The sequence below is a fragment of the Sturnira hondurensis genome, unplaced genomic scaffold (genome assembly GCF_014824575.4).
Source record: "Sturnira hondurensis isolate 20B ecotype Veracruz unplaced genomic scaffold, ASM1482457v3 Scaffold0019186, whole genome shotgun sequence".
In the NCBI taxonomy this organism is placed as follows: Eukaryota; Metazoa; Chordata; class Mammalia; order Chiroptera; family Phyllostomidae; genus Sturnira; species Sturnira hondurensis.
The window spans coordinates 1,442,541-1,462,820 of NW_028091817.1; the positions used below are offsets into that span (position 1 = coordinate 1,442,541).

The 20,280-nt window shown below is 40.4% G+C and overlaps 1 protein-coding gene across 1 annotated transcript in view; it reads left to right on the top strand.

Moving 5' to 3' along the window:
- COX10 (cytochrome c oxidase assembly factor heme A:farnesyltransferase COX10) overlaps positions 1-20,280 on the top strand; it is a 117,328-nt gene that overhangs the window by 72,225 nt on the left and 24,823 nt on the right. The window contains exon 5 of the mRNA XM_037070932.1: positions 11,229-11,299. Coding sequence (XP_036926827.1) covers positions 11,229-11,299 — 71 coding nt within the window. The remainder of the gene's footprint in view (positions 1-11,228; positions 11,300-20,280) is intronic.

Genomic DNA, 20,280 nt, shown 5'->3' on the forward strand with positions numbered 1-20,280 from the left:
TGTAGCTCAAGGTGGAAAATTCCAGATGGGCACATTTAAATCTTTATACCTAGCAAGACCCCTCTGTTGCCTCCAAGACTTCGTATTAAAAAATGGTTTCAGCCATTTTGGCCAGTATTTATTGATTTACCACCTGGCCTGCTGGAGTAAATGCCTCTGAGGGCTTGAGCAAATTAGAATGCGCTTATTTTGTTTTATAATAATAAAACAAAACAAAAATTCTGACACACCTGGGCTTAGTGAGCTGCAGCTATGCATAAACAAACAAAACTATGGAAAAATATCATTTTGAAAAAAGTTCTTAAAAGTGAAGAAATCTTTTGTACAGGGAACTTTTTTGTAAGTCTATTTGACCTGCTGTCTTTATGAGGATTCTTCTCCCCAAAACTAACCTTCAAAAGCATTTGTGATGAAAAATTTATACTTCAGTGTGTTTTGGAAAACCTAAAAGATTTAGTGTTGTTTGGGAAATGTAACATTTAAGTTTTTTAAATATTTTTAAAATATATGTAAATCTTTTATAAAGTATGTAGCCATACTACTGCATAATTTACACATTGTATTTTTCTTTTTATTATAATAAAAGAAAATTCTGACAAAAACAATAAAAGCACAGATTCACTGTTATAGAAACTGTAAAGAAACTACAAATTACAATGTAAGTGTTTGAAGCATGTTTCCAGATTATGAGAGTGTTCTTAATCATGATGTTAATGACTGCCTGACCCCCATCGGATTGTCCGACCATTTCATCCTCCTCAACCCCTCCTCTAGTCCTTCTCTCTTCAGAAGCAGCGCTGCAGTAGATGCCTCTTCTATTTTTAGCAGGTAGTTTTCTTCTCTACTTATGTATCACTTCTTTAATAATGTAGTCTCAGAAGTGAAGTTTATTAGAAATAAACTAAACTCATTACATGTACAGTTCTTTATTCTTTGTAAGAACATTTTCTCTTTAAATTTGTAAATGATATTGAAATAACCTGTTATTTTTGTGTTCTTGTTTATGTTTTTGTGTTTGATTTTAAGCACTTGACATTTTAATAGCCATCTTACTGACTTGTTATGAGGCAATGAAAAATTTAGATTATTAAATATCACGAAATATATGTGATCAATAAGCTTCAGTGAGCCTGTTCTTCATTAATCGCAATGTTACATCTGATTTCTTGGTTGCATAGCTTGGTTACACTCAAAATCTTGACTAGTGGTAGTAATTCCTAAAAAAAAATGCTTTTAATCAAATTAATTTATAAGTCATCACATTATGATAAATGAAGGAAATGGTGCCTCAAATATACTTAATTATTAGAGCTATCATTTTGAAATATTGTATTTGATATAAACTAGGTGATACTTTAGTGTTGTTTCTCATGTAGTCTTTCAAAAATTTAGTCATGGGTATTGTCTAGGATTTCTAAGGCTAATTATAAATTAGAGTGCTAATTTATCTATTTGTTAAACATCATTTGGCAAAATCCCAATTCCTGTCCCCAGTGTGACTTGTCTTATTAATTTGCAGGTTTTTAAATTTTATTTAATTCTTGTTCAAGTACAGTTTTCTGTCTTGTATTCCCAGCCCTCCCCCCCCCCCCCGTGCTCCCCACCTCCCTCCTTAGTTATTGTCCATGTGCCCTTTATACTTGTTCACGTGAGTCCTTCCCCTTTTCCCCTGTGATTCTCTCCCCTCTCCCCTCTGTCTTATTAATTTGTATGGTACCTATAAAGGCTGCCTTTTAAAAGAATGGGGAATATTTTAGATTATTCTTATTATGGAGTAAAAGTCACTGTCAAGTGGATAGGCTAAAATAAATTTAGTAATGGTTAGATAGTTCAGCATTGCAAACTATTTTCTTATAAAGACGTTTATTATCTCACGTTTATATCATTACAGATTTAATTATAAAGGGTCTATTTACTATTCCATTTGTGATAAACTTGTGGGGGTAGAAATGGTTCTTATTACTTCATACTTTATGCTGGTACATTTAATTTAGAATCTCTCCTTCACTTAAGAGAAGCAGTATCTGATCTGAAAGATTTTTTAAATAGATGATTAGGTTAAATTGAGACTTGTGATCCATCTGACATTTCTAAAGTAAAATCTCTGATTAAAAATACACTCAAATAAGTTTTTAAATGGTTTGTATGAAAAACACAACTTTGGGTATTGTTTGGATTTTAGTCTGTCACTACCTTTTCGTTATTCATTATTTTACCATACCCATTGCTACTGTCAACCCGGATATTCTGCTATTCTATGCTTTAGCTGTTTCCCATACCAAAAAAAAGAAAGGGAGTAAGGGCATCCCTTAGAAAATTGCTGCCCCCAGGCCCCCCACCCCCATGCCTAGCCTGAAATGTATTTTAAAAGAAATTTAGTCAGTAAAATTAAGACCTTTTCTATCTGGAAGTATTTCATTAAAACATTAACACTCTTTTAACTCATATCTGTTGGAAAATTAGATTGCTACTTTACATGGATAGCATGTGCAAACATAGAAAATCATAAATATTCCCTACAGTGTCAGAATTGCCTCTGAAACAGAAAACTGTGATGCAGATGGGAAACATGTAGACATGCAATTTGCTGTAGTCTTTAAAAACCAGGGTTTGATGGCCAAAGGACATTTATCTGAGCTGCATAATTGTGCCAGTAAATGCATAGTCACACATGCATTACTATACTGCATAGGCATCTGTAATGTTTGTCTGCTTTGTATGGTTAAATTGACATTTAGCAGGGAAGGGTAAAAATATTTCAATTCTTTTTGTGCCATTTTTTATTAAAACGAGTTTTTAAAGCTACCGTTGAAAAACTCAAACGACCTCTGAACCCTATTGTATCTTCTTTTCTAGAAACTCTTAGTAGTTAAGATTTTTTTAGCCACATACCTTACAAAAGGGAACATTTCTTTCCAGTTTGCTCTCAGCAAGCCTGGAAGAGTTTGCGTGTGGGCTAACTACTTTGTTTTTTAGGATCATTCTGTAAGGCCGGCAAGCACACACTCCGTGCCCTCCCCACAGAGGGACTCTCTTTGTAACACATTACAGGGTTTTGTTTGGCTTCTCAGGATAAAAGGTGTACATGTAAACTTTCGAGGTTTCTGGGAAATTACCCAATATGCTATCCATTGCACACGACAAATGTCTTGCCCAACTAAAAGAGTTTTCAGCTGTTTCCTATCTTTCAGCAAAGGAACTGTAGGCCCTTCTCTGTCATGGTTGGTCCAGCTCTCTACTTAGATATATGAGTATAGTTAAGGCATTTCCAGTAAGTGAGGTAAGAGGGAAACAGTGGGAATATAGGAACAGAAACAACTGTAAAAAGCTGTTAGAAGTATTTCAGTTCATGTCTACTATACAGAACCTGTGTTTCCTTAAGACTTCTTTAAAAATGTTCTAATATGTTTTGTGTGTTATTTTTACTTTATGCAAGATTATTCTTTCTATTATTACTTATTATTCCATGTAATACTCATTTTTTAATTTACCATTCCAATTTTTCCACTTAAATTCATAAAGCTGCATTTCGTAATATACTGTACTTGCTTTAAACGTGGAGATTTTCATAAAGTTATTTTAAAATAATGGTAGGAAATCAAGAAGAGAATGTGTTAGGATTGTGGGGAAATGGGCAGTGGTGAAAATGTCCCTTGAAGCTGAAGCCCACTGTAATTGTCCACCGCCCCACCCCCATCACCAAAGCCCCAGTGGCTGCAAATCACTATGTTAATATAGTAGAAAGTTGGTGTCTATTAATAAAACTTATCACTTTCCTTTCCAGTTGTATGGTGTCTGATGTTCAACAATAAACTGTAATCTTAGAAAAAATGTGGTGTGTATACTCTGATAGACAAAATGAATGAGACTTATTTTCTCTCCAGTTCCTTCCAGCTGCCTCCTCTTTGCTCCCCCCTCTCTGTCTCTCTCTGTCGTGTAGAAAACTGCGTTGATTAAACTAACAGGTGCCAGGAGCGCTGGAGTGAGCTGGCTGTGTGCCCACCGGCGTCGGTGCAGATACTGTGTCAGCCCAGGTTCTGGGGCTGCGTTGGGCCCATGGGAGGGGAGCGGCAGCCCAGCTGAAACACATACTGCAGCTCCCGCAGGATTAAGCGCACTTCCTTTGCTTTCTAGTGCAGTTTTACAGTTTCTTTGTTTGGGAGTTCTCAGATTGCTTAATGATTTCTCTGGCCCCCATCCCCACTGCCTCATGGCCAGGTGTATGTAACAGCAGCATTTGAACCTCTCGATTTGCCAGTTTTATTGCTCAACATATGGTATAACCTTTCCGAGTATCGTGTCATTCTTCTGCCATGGAATCCCAGATAAAGAGGATTTTACTTATTTCTTGCCTTTTACAAATGTTCATGTTTTACTTTAAAAAAAATATTAGCTTTTGAACTCTGTAGTATTTTAGGAGACTCTTTCAGAGGTCAGGCTGTTGTAGTTGTTTGTAGCACTGTAAATGTTGTCAGTAAGCAAGGCTGTTTTATTTCATAGTTGTGGGGTGATCCACAAGAATTTATTAGTATGGTAGTCTTGTGTCCATATTGGATTATAATGAGGTAACACTAGCTAAGGAAAGATTTTTTAGTTTATTAAGCCCTAGCTTAAAAGATCCTTTCTTTCTGCAATCTAAACAATCTGTTCACATGAGTACCCTTTAATGGACTTTAATGCATTTATTTGTTCCTTAAAACTGATCTTCAGCCCTGGCTGGCGTAGCTCAGTGGATTGAGCACAGGCCAACGAACCGTACAATCGCGGTTCAATTCCCAGTCAGGGAACATGCCTGGGTTGCAGGCCAGTTCTCAGCAAGGAACACATGAGAGGCAACCATACACTGATATCTCTCCCCCTCTCTCCTTCTTTTCCCTTCTAAAGATAAATAAATAAAATCTTTAAAAAAACTGATCTTCAGAATTAACTTTTTAAAATGGTTTTTGTAAATATGGAATTCTATTTCTTGGCAGCTGTTAGGGTGGAAATTCCCTTGAACTTATTTAGAGATTTTTAGAAGGCTCTTAACTTCACCCTCACACCATTTTCCTGAACATGCTGGCTAAACTGGGGGCAACAAACCTCTTGTATATTAGAAGAGACTGTTCTCTCTCTTTTGCTAAAATCAGATAAGGGCATTGAGATATGTGTGGTTTGAGAGAGGGGTTGGGATGGGGGAAAAACTAGGCATGCTTAGATATAGATAGGAATAATCCAGTGGAAAGAGACAGACTGAATATGCTTCAGAAAAAGGGATAATTGATGGAATGTGAAGTGGGAGGGAACAGGATCGCCAGTGCAGGTGAAGGGGCTGAGCAGTCTTAGGTTGGAGAGGAGAGGAGGTTGCACCTGTCGGTAGGGGTGATGGTAGGAAAACCAGAGTGTTTTGTTAGAAGACTTTGGTGTTCAATAAAGTTGAAGACCCTGTCCTGTATTGAAGGGAGGATGTGGAAATAGAGGAGACAGCAGATGCTTAAGAGTGTACGAGATTTGAAATCCTTGTGAAGAGAAGATCAAGTAGATTTGAGAGGTCCAATGAGGTTGCCAGGGAGTGAAAAAAGCCCATTTGCAGCTGGTGATTATGAATGTTCAGTGAGTCCTCTTGCCCTGTAGGGTTGCTCATTTTAGCATAGCTGCACTGCTGAGGCACACACAGAAAAGCAGAAAGTGGTCCTAAGATAGTTACAGTGTGGTCTGCAAATATGATGATGGGTCTGCACAGACAGCAGGCAGAGTATGTGAAGAGATGACAGCATGTCCTCAAGGAGCTGAAAGGCAGTTCAGAATGCATAGCGTGGACCACGTAGGAGAGGTGAGAAGAGGCCAGAGTTTTCATGAAGAGCATTACAGACCACAGAAAAGCATGGACTTCACTCCCTGGGTAGTGGGCAGCCTAGGGAGAGTCTGATGCTGGAAACTGATGTGATCAGGTTTGCATCTGAAAAGATCACTCTGAGGATTGCATGAAAATTGGTGGGGGTGGGCCAATGCTGGAGGCAGGAGGTAGTTAGAAGGCTGTTTTAATCTAAGCAAAATAAAATAGCAGCCTGGATCACAGATGTGGTACTGAGGATGGGAAAGTGGATGCATCTGAGGAATACTTAGAATCAACATTTTGTCTTTTCTGTGACTTTTCCTGGATGGGGAGGGTTTTAATGGGCTGTGCCTATATTATATTAATATAATATACTAGATCTAGTATAAATTGGCTTTATACTAGATCATTTTAGTAATTCCTCACTAGTTAACCTAAAAGGGGTTTGTCTAGATGTTGTATTTGTATCATTCAGGTAGAATTTACCTAAGTGCAAAATACATCAGCTTTATAGACAGTTGAAAAATACAACAGGTAAGGAATAATAAATCATCCCCACAAGTCTCTACCCAGAGACAAATATTATAAATATTTTATTGTGTTTTCCTTTTGTCTTTTTTTGCAAAGCAGTGTTACAGTTTGAGCTCTTTCCAGCAGAAGGGTGACTCATAGTGCCTTTTCTGAAGCTGCTCAAAACCAATGTGACCTGAGTTTTTTTACTTACAGGATGTGGTACTTTGGGCCTCTGATGAGTGTTGGGTGACCTTTTATACATTTTTATTATTTTTCTCTAAGGGTAAATCTTTTAAATACAGCTTAATGAGAAAAGGAGAATATGCCCTGGTCATCACATGAGGTGAAAAGCCACTTCTGAGGAATGTCAAGCACATATGCGCTCTTATTTCAAATGCTCATGGGGGGAACAAATGTCCACAGGGAACAGTGAGTCTTCCTTAATCTGTTTACTCTAGGTGTGGCAATAAAACACACGTCACAATAAAAGAGCAATGGCTGGCTAGGTGTTTTAACTGATTGGGAGGCTGAGAGTAATGACATGTGGAATCCTGCTGGAAAAGGTGCCCCTCCCTGGCCTTTACTTATTTATTTTGTTTAACATCCCTTTAACTTGGTCTGAGATTGATTGAGATGCTATCTTGGATTTTGGAAACTGTTAGCCCTATTGGAATGACAAACACTTGATAGATGGAAAAACAAACTCTGACAGGGTTCAAATGTTTGGTTTCCTATTGAGTATTTAGAAGGAATGTTGCTGTCATTATTTGGCATAGAGAAAGAAAGAGTTGCGCCTTATTATCACATCCATTATTTTCTGAGCCTGATAAACATCTCTGGAATACATCTACTTTTTCCTAGGGCATAATCAAAGTAGGGATAAAAAGTTCATCACTTGGACCAAGTTATATTTCTCTCCACTATGGGTATCTGCATTTTAGCTCACAAAATTTGATAATATCCTAAGTGTATATTGTCTTTTAGAAGGATTTCTGTCCATATGCTATATCTGAGCATCATTTCTTTGCAGTAATAGTAATATAATAATACAAAAACATATTATAATAGAAAAACAAACATAATAGGCATTCAATACATATTTATCCATTGGTATAGTAGTGCCCTGTATGTTAGCCATGTGACTGTGAGGGGGAAATAATCCATTTACGACTCTACTAAGTAGAATTATTAAACCGATTATGAAACAGAGGTTAATATAAATTATGTATTATGTTTAGATTGATTATTAACCTTCAGATACTTAAAATAGGAATACTCTTTCTATGATAGGCAAGTTATTTTATAGATGTGACGTGTGAAATGAAATGATTTGGGGTTGTCAGCTCTATAGTAAGTTATAAACAGTTTCACTACATCTGTCTGCCTGACTTCTCCCACTTTGGTCTGGTAATAGAATTTTTCTCTCCTGTAGAAAAAATAATGCTTGTAGTTTGAGAGGAGAACTGTGTCATTGTATCTTTCCACCAACACACTTCCCAGGTGCACAAGATCGTCACCTCACGCCGTGGCCACGATGATGTGTGGAGCCACCAGGAGCTCACCCTCTGCCAGGCTTGCTGGGAGGATGAGAGTTGGGGGCTGTCTGTGACGGTTTGCCTGCACACAGGAATATGCCATGCAGATTCAAGAGATGGAACAAGCCAGAGTCCTGATAGTACACTTGATACTGAATCCAGTAATATATAAAAGCTGATACAGCCCTGCCCTGGCTCATGTGGCTCAGTTGGTTGGAGCATCATCCTGTAACTGAAAGGTGGTGGGTTCGATTCCCAGTCAGGGCATAGGCCTGGATTGCAGGTTCTATCTCCCAGCCTCTGTCTGGGTCTGGGTGGTAGCATCCCCAGTTCAGACCCATACGGGAGGCAACCAGTCGATGCTTCTATCTCACAATGTTTTTGTCTCTTTCTTCCTTTATCTCTTTAAAGGCAGTGAGGGGAAAAATGTCCTCAGGTGAGGATAAGGAAAAGTAGGTCCAACCCTGCTGTGAGAGATAAAGCCCCATTTTAATTTGAGCTAGTTTAAGTTTTTGGTTTTTGTTTTTATAATTTGCAACCCCAAGAGCCTGAGTAACATAACAACAGATCATCAGATTGCTGGAGGGCAAGAAATGGGGAGGATTATCTGATTGACTGGAAGGAAGATGGTGAGGTTGTGAACTTGAATACAAAAAAATTTTAATGAAAATAATTTCAAAAGATTGATGGATTTTTATGAAGAAAGAGACTAGAAAAAAATTTCTTTAGAAAATGTAATATAGGCAAAAAATAAGTTTTGTTATGAAGGAAAAAGCATGACATTTACTTCTTTGCCATATACTGCTCAGATGTTTAAAATGTTTAGTCTCCATGTATTAGGACACTGGGTGCAAGAGGTATGGACCCATATAGGTTGACTTAAAGTGGAAAGAGCAGAGCTGAAGCCATGGACATAACTTGTTCCAAGGAGTCAATATTGGGTCTCTCCTCCACTCCCCTTGTGTCACATTCTGTGGGCACAGGCAACCTAAAAGGAGGGAGGGCATGTTTTCCAGGGCTTTAATTTGTAAAATCCCCAGAAGAACTCCCATTAGCCCAGTTTGAATCAGATACCTACTTAGTAAACCACTCACTGCTGGAGGTAAAGAGGGAGGGAGAGAAGATATCTGGCTATATGAGACCCAGAGAACAGAGCCTCCTAAAAGAAGACAGGGCTAGCCCGGGCCAGGCCGGCCCCAAAGCAGTGCGGTCTGGGCCACTGTCCGGGTTGTGCTCACTGCAGCACGTTACTTCTGATGGTGTTGGAAGTAGTGAGGAAGTATTAAAAAGGGACAGGACAGTGTCTTTGTATTCTAAGGGTTGGCAATACTGCACTTGCATTCCACTTTCAATGCCTGTAAGAGGAGTTTTACCTCATTCCAGAAATAGTTGGATCCAGCTGAAATGATAATATTTTAAAAATTTACAAAGCACAGGAAAATTGTGAATAGACTAAAGCAAACTATAGGTTCTGGAGTGTTTAAGTTTCTCATCTAAATGTACTGTGCTTATGTTTTGAAACTGGTTTAAATATCCAAACCAAAGCAGTAAACCTGACTGAAAGATGCCGTAGAAAATACATGAAAAACAGAATGAAATAGCATGATGAGCTCCAGTGCCTCGGTGCTAGAAGAACTGCCAAGCCCTCACTAACATTAATCTTGAGTCTTGGTCAGCACTGTCCTTCTCCCCAGACATGCTCGTCCTGAAAAATTGAAGCATTCACGGGAGTCGAAAGCTGCTGCCAAGTCATGGCACCCTGGAGTTCAATGGACACATTCTAGACCTCAGTTCTCATCTTTGGGTGGCTGATTTGCCAGAAATATAGCAAAACATAATATATTTTTTTCATCTAGATGAAATAATTCACTAGAATTCCTGAAGTAGGAATTTGCATGTATGCACACACACTTACTTGAGAACTGCCGAGATAGTGACTTATTCAAGAGTTTCTGACCTTGCCAGCATTTAAATAATGGTATCTGTAACTGGAATCCTCATTAGTCCTGTGAAATTAAGTTAATAGTTAGGAAAGATTATTTTAAATACCTATCCAATGTGTTTGAATTTGGGAGGATGGGGGGAGGGAGTAAACAGAACATTTAATTGCATGTAATTCGAACTATTCAATAAAGATTACAGATTCCTATAGGCAAAAAAATTTTAATACTTAAAATTGTGTATTATTTTAAAATGATAAGTGTTTTTTGCACTGATGGTTTATTTTAAAAACTACTTACTGAGTGCCTACTTGCACAGCTCTCTTTAACATTAAGAATGCAAATTCAGGTATCAGGAAGCGTGCCATTTAGATCATAAGACAAGATGAACATATTGAGAAGGTAAATACTTTTAAATAGTGGCACTATTGAAAGTAATGGAGAAGAAGCTGGTATCAGTCAGGGTTTGATCAGAAGGTCAGAATCGCTGTGGGTAGTATGTGGGATGAGGTACAGGGTTAGGCCTGGTGTGACTCCAGAAGTTAAGCGGTCTCGGGAATATCGGCAAACCTGTGCCTGGTTCTGGTCTGACATAAGCAAAGCCATTAATCAGGAAAGTAGCAGAAAGCAAGGGCAGCCTGGCACCTGCAAGGTTAAGCTGAATCTCATAAAAACAGACCAGAACTGTCTTGTGTCTCACACTTCTTATCTGACAATTTGAATGATACAGGTGACGTGCAGAAAAGCTAGTGCCTTTCCTCAGGGAGCAGCATGTAGGCCTGGCCCAGGACTATGAGAAGCAGACAGAAGCTGTGGCTGCTCCACGCCAACAAGGAGAACCAACAGATCCACAGTTGTGTGAGCTGTACTAGTGCCTGACCTTACACCAACTTTCCACTTGTAAACCTGGCTGTCAATGCGTTTCCACCTTCCAGATCTCATGCAAGCACCCCTTGTGGCTCTCCCTAACCTACAGCAGCTGTACAGCAAGGGGAATTCCGGGCAGCCTAGTTCCAGGATTGCTGAACTGACACATCACAGCCGTCAGGGCTCACCGGGTAGGCTTGGCACTCAGTTACAGCTTCCAGTCATTTAACTTCAGATAAAGCAATAGCAAAACCATTTTTATGTCAAACACGATGAAAATGTCCCTCTTATAACTTGAAACAGTGGCTTGGAAGAATGCAGCTGTACATTTAACAAGTGGTTTTCAAAGCAGATAAAGGAAGAACTGTGTATATTCCTGACAATGTGTATACTTTTTCAATGTGTCTGTCCCAGAAACTTTTCCTCCAAAGAGGACCAAGAGTGTTAATTTGTACTACCAAATTAAAATCAGATTTACTGTGAAAAAATTGTAGAACTAAAGCAGAAGAATTGTGTCACTTTATATTTAATGTTTTCTTTTTTTCAACTTCTTTGCAGTTTTTTGAGGTGCCATTTGATTCAAACATGAATAGGACAAAGAACCGACCTCTGGTTCGTGGACAGATCAGGTAAAATTATAAATATGTTTCACTTTACAGAAACTTATATAAGTGAATGCACTTGCTTGTTCATCCTGAATTATTTCCCAGTCTTTTGCCTTGAGTTGTGAACTGAAAATAATATACCCCTAAAGGGACACATTGGTGTGCAAACACAGTACTTTTCCACTCTGACCAGAATGCACTGCAGAGCACTGAAAATGAGTCTAAGATTTGCAGTTGTGGGAGTAACCCAGACAATGGATTTCTTACTTAGTCTGTTTTGAGACTCGGACTCGTTTCACTTGTAGTGGTAAACTCATTCCATTCACACAAATGATTTCTGACAAATCCATAGCCGGTCACAGAAGAAAGTTACCTCTGAAGCCTTGTCTTTTCAGATGCACTGATACTGCCATTGTGTGCCAGGTGCCCAGTAAATTACTGCCTCCATTACTCTCTATGTCACTAAATTCAATTAAGTAGAACTGAAAGGCATATAAATATTTTAATACCACTAATGGTTAATAATTAAACATTTTACTTCCTGGAGACCTTGAAACTGGCATTTAAAATATTTTTTAATCCAATAGATTATCATAAACTGAGAAGAATAAAAAGAGCCAAATGGTTTTTTCAAATCAGTGAAGCCTCTCTTCATATTTCCAGGAAATGCCCCTGTGAAGTCTCAGGTTTAGTGGGGTAACACTTGTGGATGAAATAGTCACACACTTCAGTAAAACAATAAAGGAAACAAATGCAGATACAGTCAGAAAGTCTATGTAAAAGTGACTTTTAATATTAGCTGTTTTTACCACTTAATTCTTAAATGACTTTAAAATACCATTTTATTGAAGAGCAATAAAGTCAGATGAAAGTGTATAAGAACAGAAATCTCACCTACTTATATTCTATTTCCTTTTTTGAAATATAAATAATGCTATCTGCTTTGTTTATATGTAGAAAATGTCAGAGTACCTTTGAGACAAGTTGTTTTAGGGGAGAATGCAAACTCTGTAACCCATGTCAAAAGCTAAAAGTGTCTCTCGCCACTGGTTAAGTCACAGGTAGGTTTTTAACTTATTTGAAAACTCTGTTCAGTCATTTTTCCTCAGTCAAATTGTACTCTTCTTTAGAACCAAAGGATATAAGGGGATATAAACTTAGCAAGTAGTTATTAGGCACATCAGATAAAAACCAGTCATTCTCCTAGGAGCGCATCTGACTCTGCCCAGGGTGGTCACTTCCTGCACTCAGGGCAGCAAAATCTATCAGCACTTCCAGGATAGAGCCCTGGTGGGTGAGGTCTGCAGCGTGGTTTTTTTCAAAGAGAGAGGCCACAGCATAGGTATTAGGCTTTAACTTCATTTTCTGTTTGCAAAATGACCCAGGCAGAATCTCCCTTGTAGATAATCTTAATTTCTATTTTAGAGAGCAAACTATAGGCCTGGAAAACAAAGATTCAAACTTATTTTTATATCTAGGATCTGTTTTATTAAATAGGTACAAGAGATGTTAAGAGCATGGGGCAGAAATCTTGCATTGAGAAGTATAATTTTAAAACTGAAGACTTTGTATCCTGTCAGTGTATACTACAATGCAGTAAACTGTTACCTGCTACACAAATATTTTATGAGTGGCTATCTGTGGGGGTGTAGTAGAAAGTCTTGTATCTATTAACATTTCTCTCTCACCTTTGGTGTTTCTCTCATTCAAATGGCTATTGGGCATATGTGTACAAAGTATAGCCAGTTTATTTTGAAATGCTCTTCTGGATATTTACTGCCCCATTTGATTTGGACTGATAGGCTTTTTGATTCTGTGTAACTGCATAGGTTTTGTTTACCATTGAGCATGTAAGAGTTGAGTCCCTGGCACTGTCGATGGGCAGTAGTAGGAGGAGAGCAGGTCTGGGAAGGAAAGCCTTGGAACTCTTGCCATTGACAGCTCTTTTAGCTTGTGTCTGTAGCTTGGTTGCTATCCATTATAAAGATATTCTATAAATTTTATGGGGAAAATATATTTCATTGACTTGTTAAAGTGATTGCAGTTTACTTTGAAATGTGTTATTTAAGGAACATATGTCTGCTCTAGTTGTTCTGTGATTTCTTAAGGACCTGGAGAAATAATCTAAAGGAGCCCTTTGCTCATGTGCACCTGTCGGGGCCCAGCAGTTCAGTGCTCGTAGTCCTCCTGTCTTCTAGAAAAACGTGGCCAGTGGGTGGACACTTGAATGCCTTACAGAGCTAACACAGAAGATAGTGTTTTCTGTTTGCCCATTTAATTTATTCTTTATTCCAGAAAGGATTAGCCGTATCATAACACTATCATAGTAAAATGGAGAAGTAGGTGATGAAAGATAGGGTTATAAAAATAGAATTTGGGACAAATGATAAGATCACAAGGCAAGCCTATCAAATTCACAAAGTAAGATTATGCTGTGAATTTCAGCCCACGTTTCCTGCTGGCATCACAGTTACATACATCATAATAGTGCACATGAGACAGACGATGTTCACTTTCTTTCAGTGTTCAGGTGAGAAAGTGGTGGACCCAAGTGTTAGGAATAACTGGCAGAGCAAAGTATTGGCCTAGGCCATGTGATCCCACACCCTGAGTTCCTAATGACAATAGGTAATTGTCTCTAAAACTGTGTTGGCAGTGAGAAAAAAACATTACTCAAGAAAGACCAAACTTCTGCCTCTTCTTAAAAGTGAGAAGGAACACGGGGGTACTTGGTGATGATATTAGAAGAATGTCCTAGTGCTCGCTTCGGCAGCACATATACTAAGAATGTCCTACTGACTTCTGTAGAAGAGAGAAATGGATTTCTAAGGCATCATGGTGTAAGCCAGAGACAAAATATCAAAGCAAACAGCTCCCATTTAGACTGTATGGCCTTGAAACAGCTGGGGAATAGGAAGCTCTTGGCCAAAGAGAACAGCCCAAGGATGCATCTCTTTCAGCTCAACTTGTTCTGAGGGTCAAACGGAGGCATTGAAGGAAAGAGGGGAGAAAGTGCCTGTGTTATGTGTGTATCTGGTGATGGCTGGAATCAAAAAGGTGATGTAGTAAAGTGCCCTGCCACGTGATCTGACTGCAAAGGGCACTCAAGGTCAAGTCGTTGTTGATGTGCATTTGCCCAGGACAATCCTGCTTCACACCTGGCGTGTCACAGCAGAATCACTGATAGTGTCCGTCTCACTCTCAACAATGTCCAGTTTGGGTGACAGCGATATGCCATCTGATGGTGAGGATTATGATCACAGAATTTCCTTATTGGAAGGCCATTGCATACAAATTCCAGCTGCTTATTTTGTGCAAAGGAGGAAAACATGTAAATGGAAAGTGCGATGTATCTAAATCAGGTGACACTAATGCAGACCTCCTTAAATTGCTTTTTAAAAGTGACACTCAGGATCTTCATGTTTTCTTATAAATTGGAAAAGATGAATAAGGTCAACTGACTTGTTTGGATGTTTCGGGCAAAAATGCCATGGCTCTGAATGATCCTTTTGAGGAAAGTCGGGCTTTAGTGCCCCTTTTATTCTCTGGCAAAGAACACATCTTAGAGTTCATATGTCCCACACCAGGAACTTAGATTGAAGGTGAGTAAACCCACTTAAGTCAAATTCCTGTAATGTGATGAAGGTAAATATCAGAGAAGCTCACCTTCTTATCAGACAGTCAGATTTGATATAATCTAATTTTAGCTTAGTGAGTGGATCAAGCTAATTAGCCATTTTTAAAATATGTATAATAGAAAACATATCAGTCTTCAGATATTCTTCATATGGTAATGAAAACTGCTGTCTGACTATGCGTAGGCAAGTCATGGGATGAATCTTTTAACACCACAACCTTCTCACATGTAAGGGGGTCATCATTCCAACCATGCTCACCTCATACATAATATTGTGCGGATTGCAGTAAGATCAGGAAAATCATGTAAAGAAAAGCTCATTCTTGGGGAATGGGTTTAAAACTCTAGAGAAATTTAGAGTTGTTTGCAGAACTTTTATCTGCTTTCAAAATTTGCTTTAAAATCAATATTTCAGTGTTTATCAGGTGGTTCAGAATAATTTCCAGGGAGGAGGGGAAGAAGAAAGCAAAAACACTTGGCAAACAGGAGAACTCAGAAAGTAAGAGTTACATGTTTTCATTCTTACACTTCAGTTGGCACAAGCACTCTGTGGAAAGTGGGCAGTTACCGAATCCTTTGTCCAGTGTCATTACCAGGACACACCTGTGGGGCACACTGCCCCCTCAGAGCAGTGTGCTCATTGCCACGCTTACAAAGAGGGAAGTAACGTGGTCTCCATCCTCTTTGAGCCTCATGGAGGAGGTGGCCGCACACATGCATGAGGAGACTCAGTGGAGCAGAAGCACAGGTCACCCAACAAGTGTGTTTTTTAAACATACCTGCCAGCCAGGCCCTGTGTGGGTACCAGAGGGGCAGTGATGAGCACTAAGCCTGAGTGACAGGGGGTCCACAGAGGAGAACGTCACCCGACCTGAGGGGGTCAGGGGTGACATAGAAGGAATGAAGTTTGATGCTATGAGCCAGTGAGTGAGAATTGAGCCCCCCAGCTGTCCCTTGCCAGACTTTTCTTTTTCTCCTCCTCTTCTGGCTCCTTTGTTGGTGGTCATGGTCAGCAGCCTCCTCCTCTTTACCTCCCCCATAGATGCCCCATTCCATACTGTCTGTGGCCACAGCCCACGCTGCTCTCCTGTGCCTGGCCCTTTGAACACTGCTTTGGGGATGCCCCTGCAGGTGGCTCAGATTCCTAACATCTATCCCAATTCATCACTTTCTCTCCCAAACTGTTCTTTTCATTGTATACTTGTTAGCTTACATTCCAAAGTCAGCACCTGCAAGCCATTCTGGACTTTCTCTTCTTCCCCTCACTGACTCCCCAGCAGGTTGGGTCTTTTCAGTCTCCTAACCCTGGCAGTGCCTGCCCTGTCACCCTCTGCTCTTGTGTCGGACTGCCACTGCTTGTGTCCCCCTGCTCCTTCTGCCTCCTCTCAAACCCTTTTCCATTGCTCTTCCACTCAGCTGCCAGGTGGGTTTTCCCTAAGTGATCACATTGGTTTCTGACTTAAAACTTTTGGGATTTCCTAAATATAGTTAGGAAAAATACTTGTTTTCAGTTCTTCACTGTTTCATATAAGGCCTTTTCGGATCTGACCCTCCCCAGTTCTTCCAGCCTCGTGCCTACTGCACTCCCCTTTACTGTTATATCATGACTAACTGGGACAGCTGATTTTTTAGAGGTGTCATGCTTTCCCTCATCCCTGCCAGGGGTACTCATCTTGCCCTTTCACGGCCCGGGTAGGTGTTGTGCCAAGTGTTCCTTCCTCTGGAAGGAAGCTGTTTCCACGCTCCAGTGAGGTGGCATTGGCATTCCCCCTCTGTGCTCTGTGTGCACACCTCTGTCCAAGCTCTACAGAGCAGCCTCTCTGCTGTGTCTGCCCTGTGCCTCTTCATCACCATCCTCCAGGAGTCTCTCCAAGATGAAGACTGCGGTTCCTCAGAGCGAACTTGCAGGCCTGCGAGAGTGAGCAGAGACACCTGTTACAGGTCCAGGGGGTGGGGGGAGCTGGTGAGAGCATGGACTAGGGTGGTCACGGTGGAGGTGAGCGTGAGGCTGCCCACTATGGCCCACAGATTCAGGTAAATTGTGCCTGTTCTCTGCCTTCCTGTGGATCACCAGTCTCCCAAAGAAGGACTCTGCCCATCTCTGCCCTCTGCCTTTGCTCTTCATGTCCATTTCTTCCTACTGTCTCCATTTTTCTTTCTTCTGCAACTTTTGTCCCTTAAAGAGTATCTCTGTGCGTCTCTGTGAGTGTCCACCTTTCTTAAAGTCTGCAGGACTTTGCATAGGTATTGCATAACTCAGTATAAGGTAGAACAGCAAAGGAGCCATGAGAACGTAATTCCAGCAAAGCAGCAGCTCAACTTCCCAGTGAAATACTCACAGCCAACACAACAAAAACACAGCCTGCATCTGGTTGCTGGTGCTGAGCTTGAAGACAGAATGGCATAGAGCCTGCAGGGACCTGAACCCTTTAGAATTCTCCATCTCTTCTCCACTGAGAGTCTCACTAAAGGCAGGAGAGTGTGAACACCCAGCCCTCTCAATGTTAACTTCTCTTTTGTTCCCCCCTTTTTTCAATTTTTTATGTATTGATTTGAGAGAGAGAGAGACATTGATCTGTTGTTCCACTTCTCTGTGCATTCACCAGTTGATTCTTGTCTGTGCCTGACAAGGGATCGAAAGCATAGCCTTCTCTGATAGGGGTGATGCTCTGACCTACTGAGTTACCCAGCCAGGGCCTGTTCCCCTTTTAATATAACTTAGTGATTCTCAAGCTTTAGTGGACAAAGTTATTTTATTTCTTTTTTTGGAACTGTACACACATAACCTTGCATGTACTTTATAGGTGACTTCAGGGGATTTTGTAGGATAGTTTTGTATATAACATACTTTTCCCTTAGGGCTGTGCTAAATAGACTGCAGCTCCACCAGGTTCCAAGAAGGTGAACGTGCATGCATCCAGTCCCTTCACCGTGTCATTGTCCATCTGGGGCTGCCGCCGTTTGTCTGTGTTGTTCCAGACAGTGGAGAAAATGGCATGGAATATATTTGATAAAGGGATAGTAAGGTCATTGACTGTTTTTGAAATAGTCAATTACAATATAACTCTTACCCTTTACATTTTAGGCAACAGAAATTTTCTGTAATTTATTTTTGAGAATCAAAGGAAAAAACCTTTACAAATAAAGTAACATTCAATGAGAACATAATCTATGAAATTGCATTGTAATTTGTTTCATTTTCCCAAGGAGAATTCAAAGGCTAGTACTTTATCACTTTATTGCCTACATAAATGCCAATTCTGTATGTCGAAGGTATCATAAGAAAAAAAGGAAGAGGAGGGTGGTAGGGGTGGGGGACAGGAGGAGGAGGAAGAAAGGAAGGAAAAGATTGTCTCCCTTATCAACTATTTTGGAAAATGTTGCTGCTTCTGTTTTCCTCACTAGTGAAAAGAAATAGCATTTTTTATACTAAGATGACATGTTTAAATCCATCCTACTCTTGCAGGGACACAGAAGTTACATTAGTTATTCTGATTGTCTAGTCTGGAGAGCGCTGTGGCCTTCTGTATGCACAGGTGGTTAATAGAAGCATCCTTCTGCAGCTCCTATTTACCAAATGTAGTTCCTGTGGCAACACTTAACCTCACGGCTCTCTGCTTTTCACTTTGCTCTGGGGCCTTTGTGGTAGAATTCTTTATCAGAGACTTCAATGGCTTGGGACCACTAGGTATATTTGAGTCCATTGTGCCTCACAGCCCTCAGGATGCATCCCAGATGCTCGTGGGTGAAGTTGGAGTCACGGTGCATGTGGTACTACGTGCTCCAGCACTTGCATCTTGACATCCAGAGAAAAGTGCCCTGGAGTTAGAATGGCGCTGTTTTAACCTCTGGTCTTGGCTCCTCACCACAGAGTTCATCCTTGTTAACCTATGGCTGAACTCCTGCGTCTGTTCCCCTGAGGCTGATTGTAAGCACAGCCTGTCCCAGCTTAAGGGATCCATGCTGCTGGTCATCTGGACACACTCGATAAAGGAACTTGTCACAGGCAAAGTCAAGATATGGTTTAACACTTATATTTCTCTGCCATTTTTACATTCTTACCAGTAACTTCTGTCCTTCAGGTTTTCATTTCCTTGAACCCTTCCACTTAATGAAGCTCTGTGTCTACTTGCCACATTGGATAATTGGATAAAGTGGATTTAATAGTTTTCGGGTGGTTTTGGAGAGGGGTCAGAGGAAGAGGTGTAGTTCCATGTGAATGTCCCCAATAGTTCTTCCTAAGATACATCTCAGTTCTTCATAGGAGGACTAAGCATTTTTCCACAGCAGATAATAGCTGCCAGAATCTAACACCTGTGTCTGGGAGTTGTTAAGGGTGCGCAGGGCCTATGGGACCCTGCCTCTACTATACAGTCTGCATGCTCTAGACCTAGACACCAGCTTGCCTGGAAGCAGGTGCTCCTCTCCGCCTCTCTTCAAGGTCTCCCCTTTTGACAGAATATCTGGACAAGCGGTCCTTCTATCTTAGAGAAAAGTTTGTTTGATCAGCTGCCACACATAATGTTTCCTCTGTTCTCCCCTTTTTGTAGCCAGACTTCTGGAAAGAGTGGCGTGCTCACCACTTCACCAGTCAGGGTTTATAGCTCCCACTCTCACTATTTATCTCTGCTTTTCTCTTTATTTCCACTTCATTGTTCTCTCTCTCACTGGCTCTTGTGATCCCACTTTCACTTAAATGGATGCATCTTCAATATGGTAACCTTGCCTTTGCCCCCAAGGTCTTCCAGCTGAATGCTCTGTCCCAGTTCCAAAGCCTTGTGACAGAAAATTGTATTGCCCAAGCTTAGTGCAGTCAGTGGAAGGAGTGTGGCAGTGGAAGGAGTATGGGGACAGTTGGGGGCTGGGGACAGTGCCCAAGGCTGTCTCTTCCAGGGCTGCGTCTGCTTAAGGCAAGTCTGCATTTGGCCAGTCAGGCATCTCAGGCCCTGGCTCCACTGCACCTGTATATTTCCAGCCCCTGTATATTTCCAGTATATGAATCCAGCTCCCACCCCAGTACACACACTTCATATCAAATTCTTTCCTTCCTTTGTGGTCAAATGTAATTGTTACTGAATCATATTTTGCCTCAGGTATTTACCCTCGTTCACTGTCTGCCCTGTATTTGGCAGGGACGTTTGGAGTGGTTCCTGATTCCTTTAAAGTGGAAATTTTCTGTTTTATGTTCTTCTCTTTGTTTTTAGAGAGGACATATGGCTACAGACACCTTTAATCTGCCATGTTTATCCAAATTAAGACCCTTCAGACCTAAATTTCTAATGTATTTTACACATGTATTTTTTTAAGTAATAACCTTTTTTCTCATCCATTCTAATTTAATCTTTCTTAAGAATGTCAAGGCCTAATG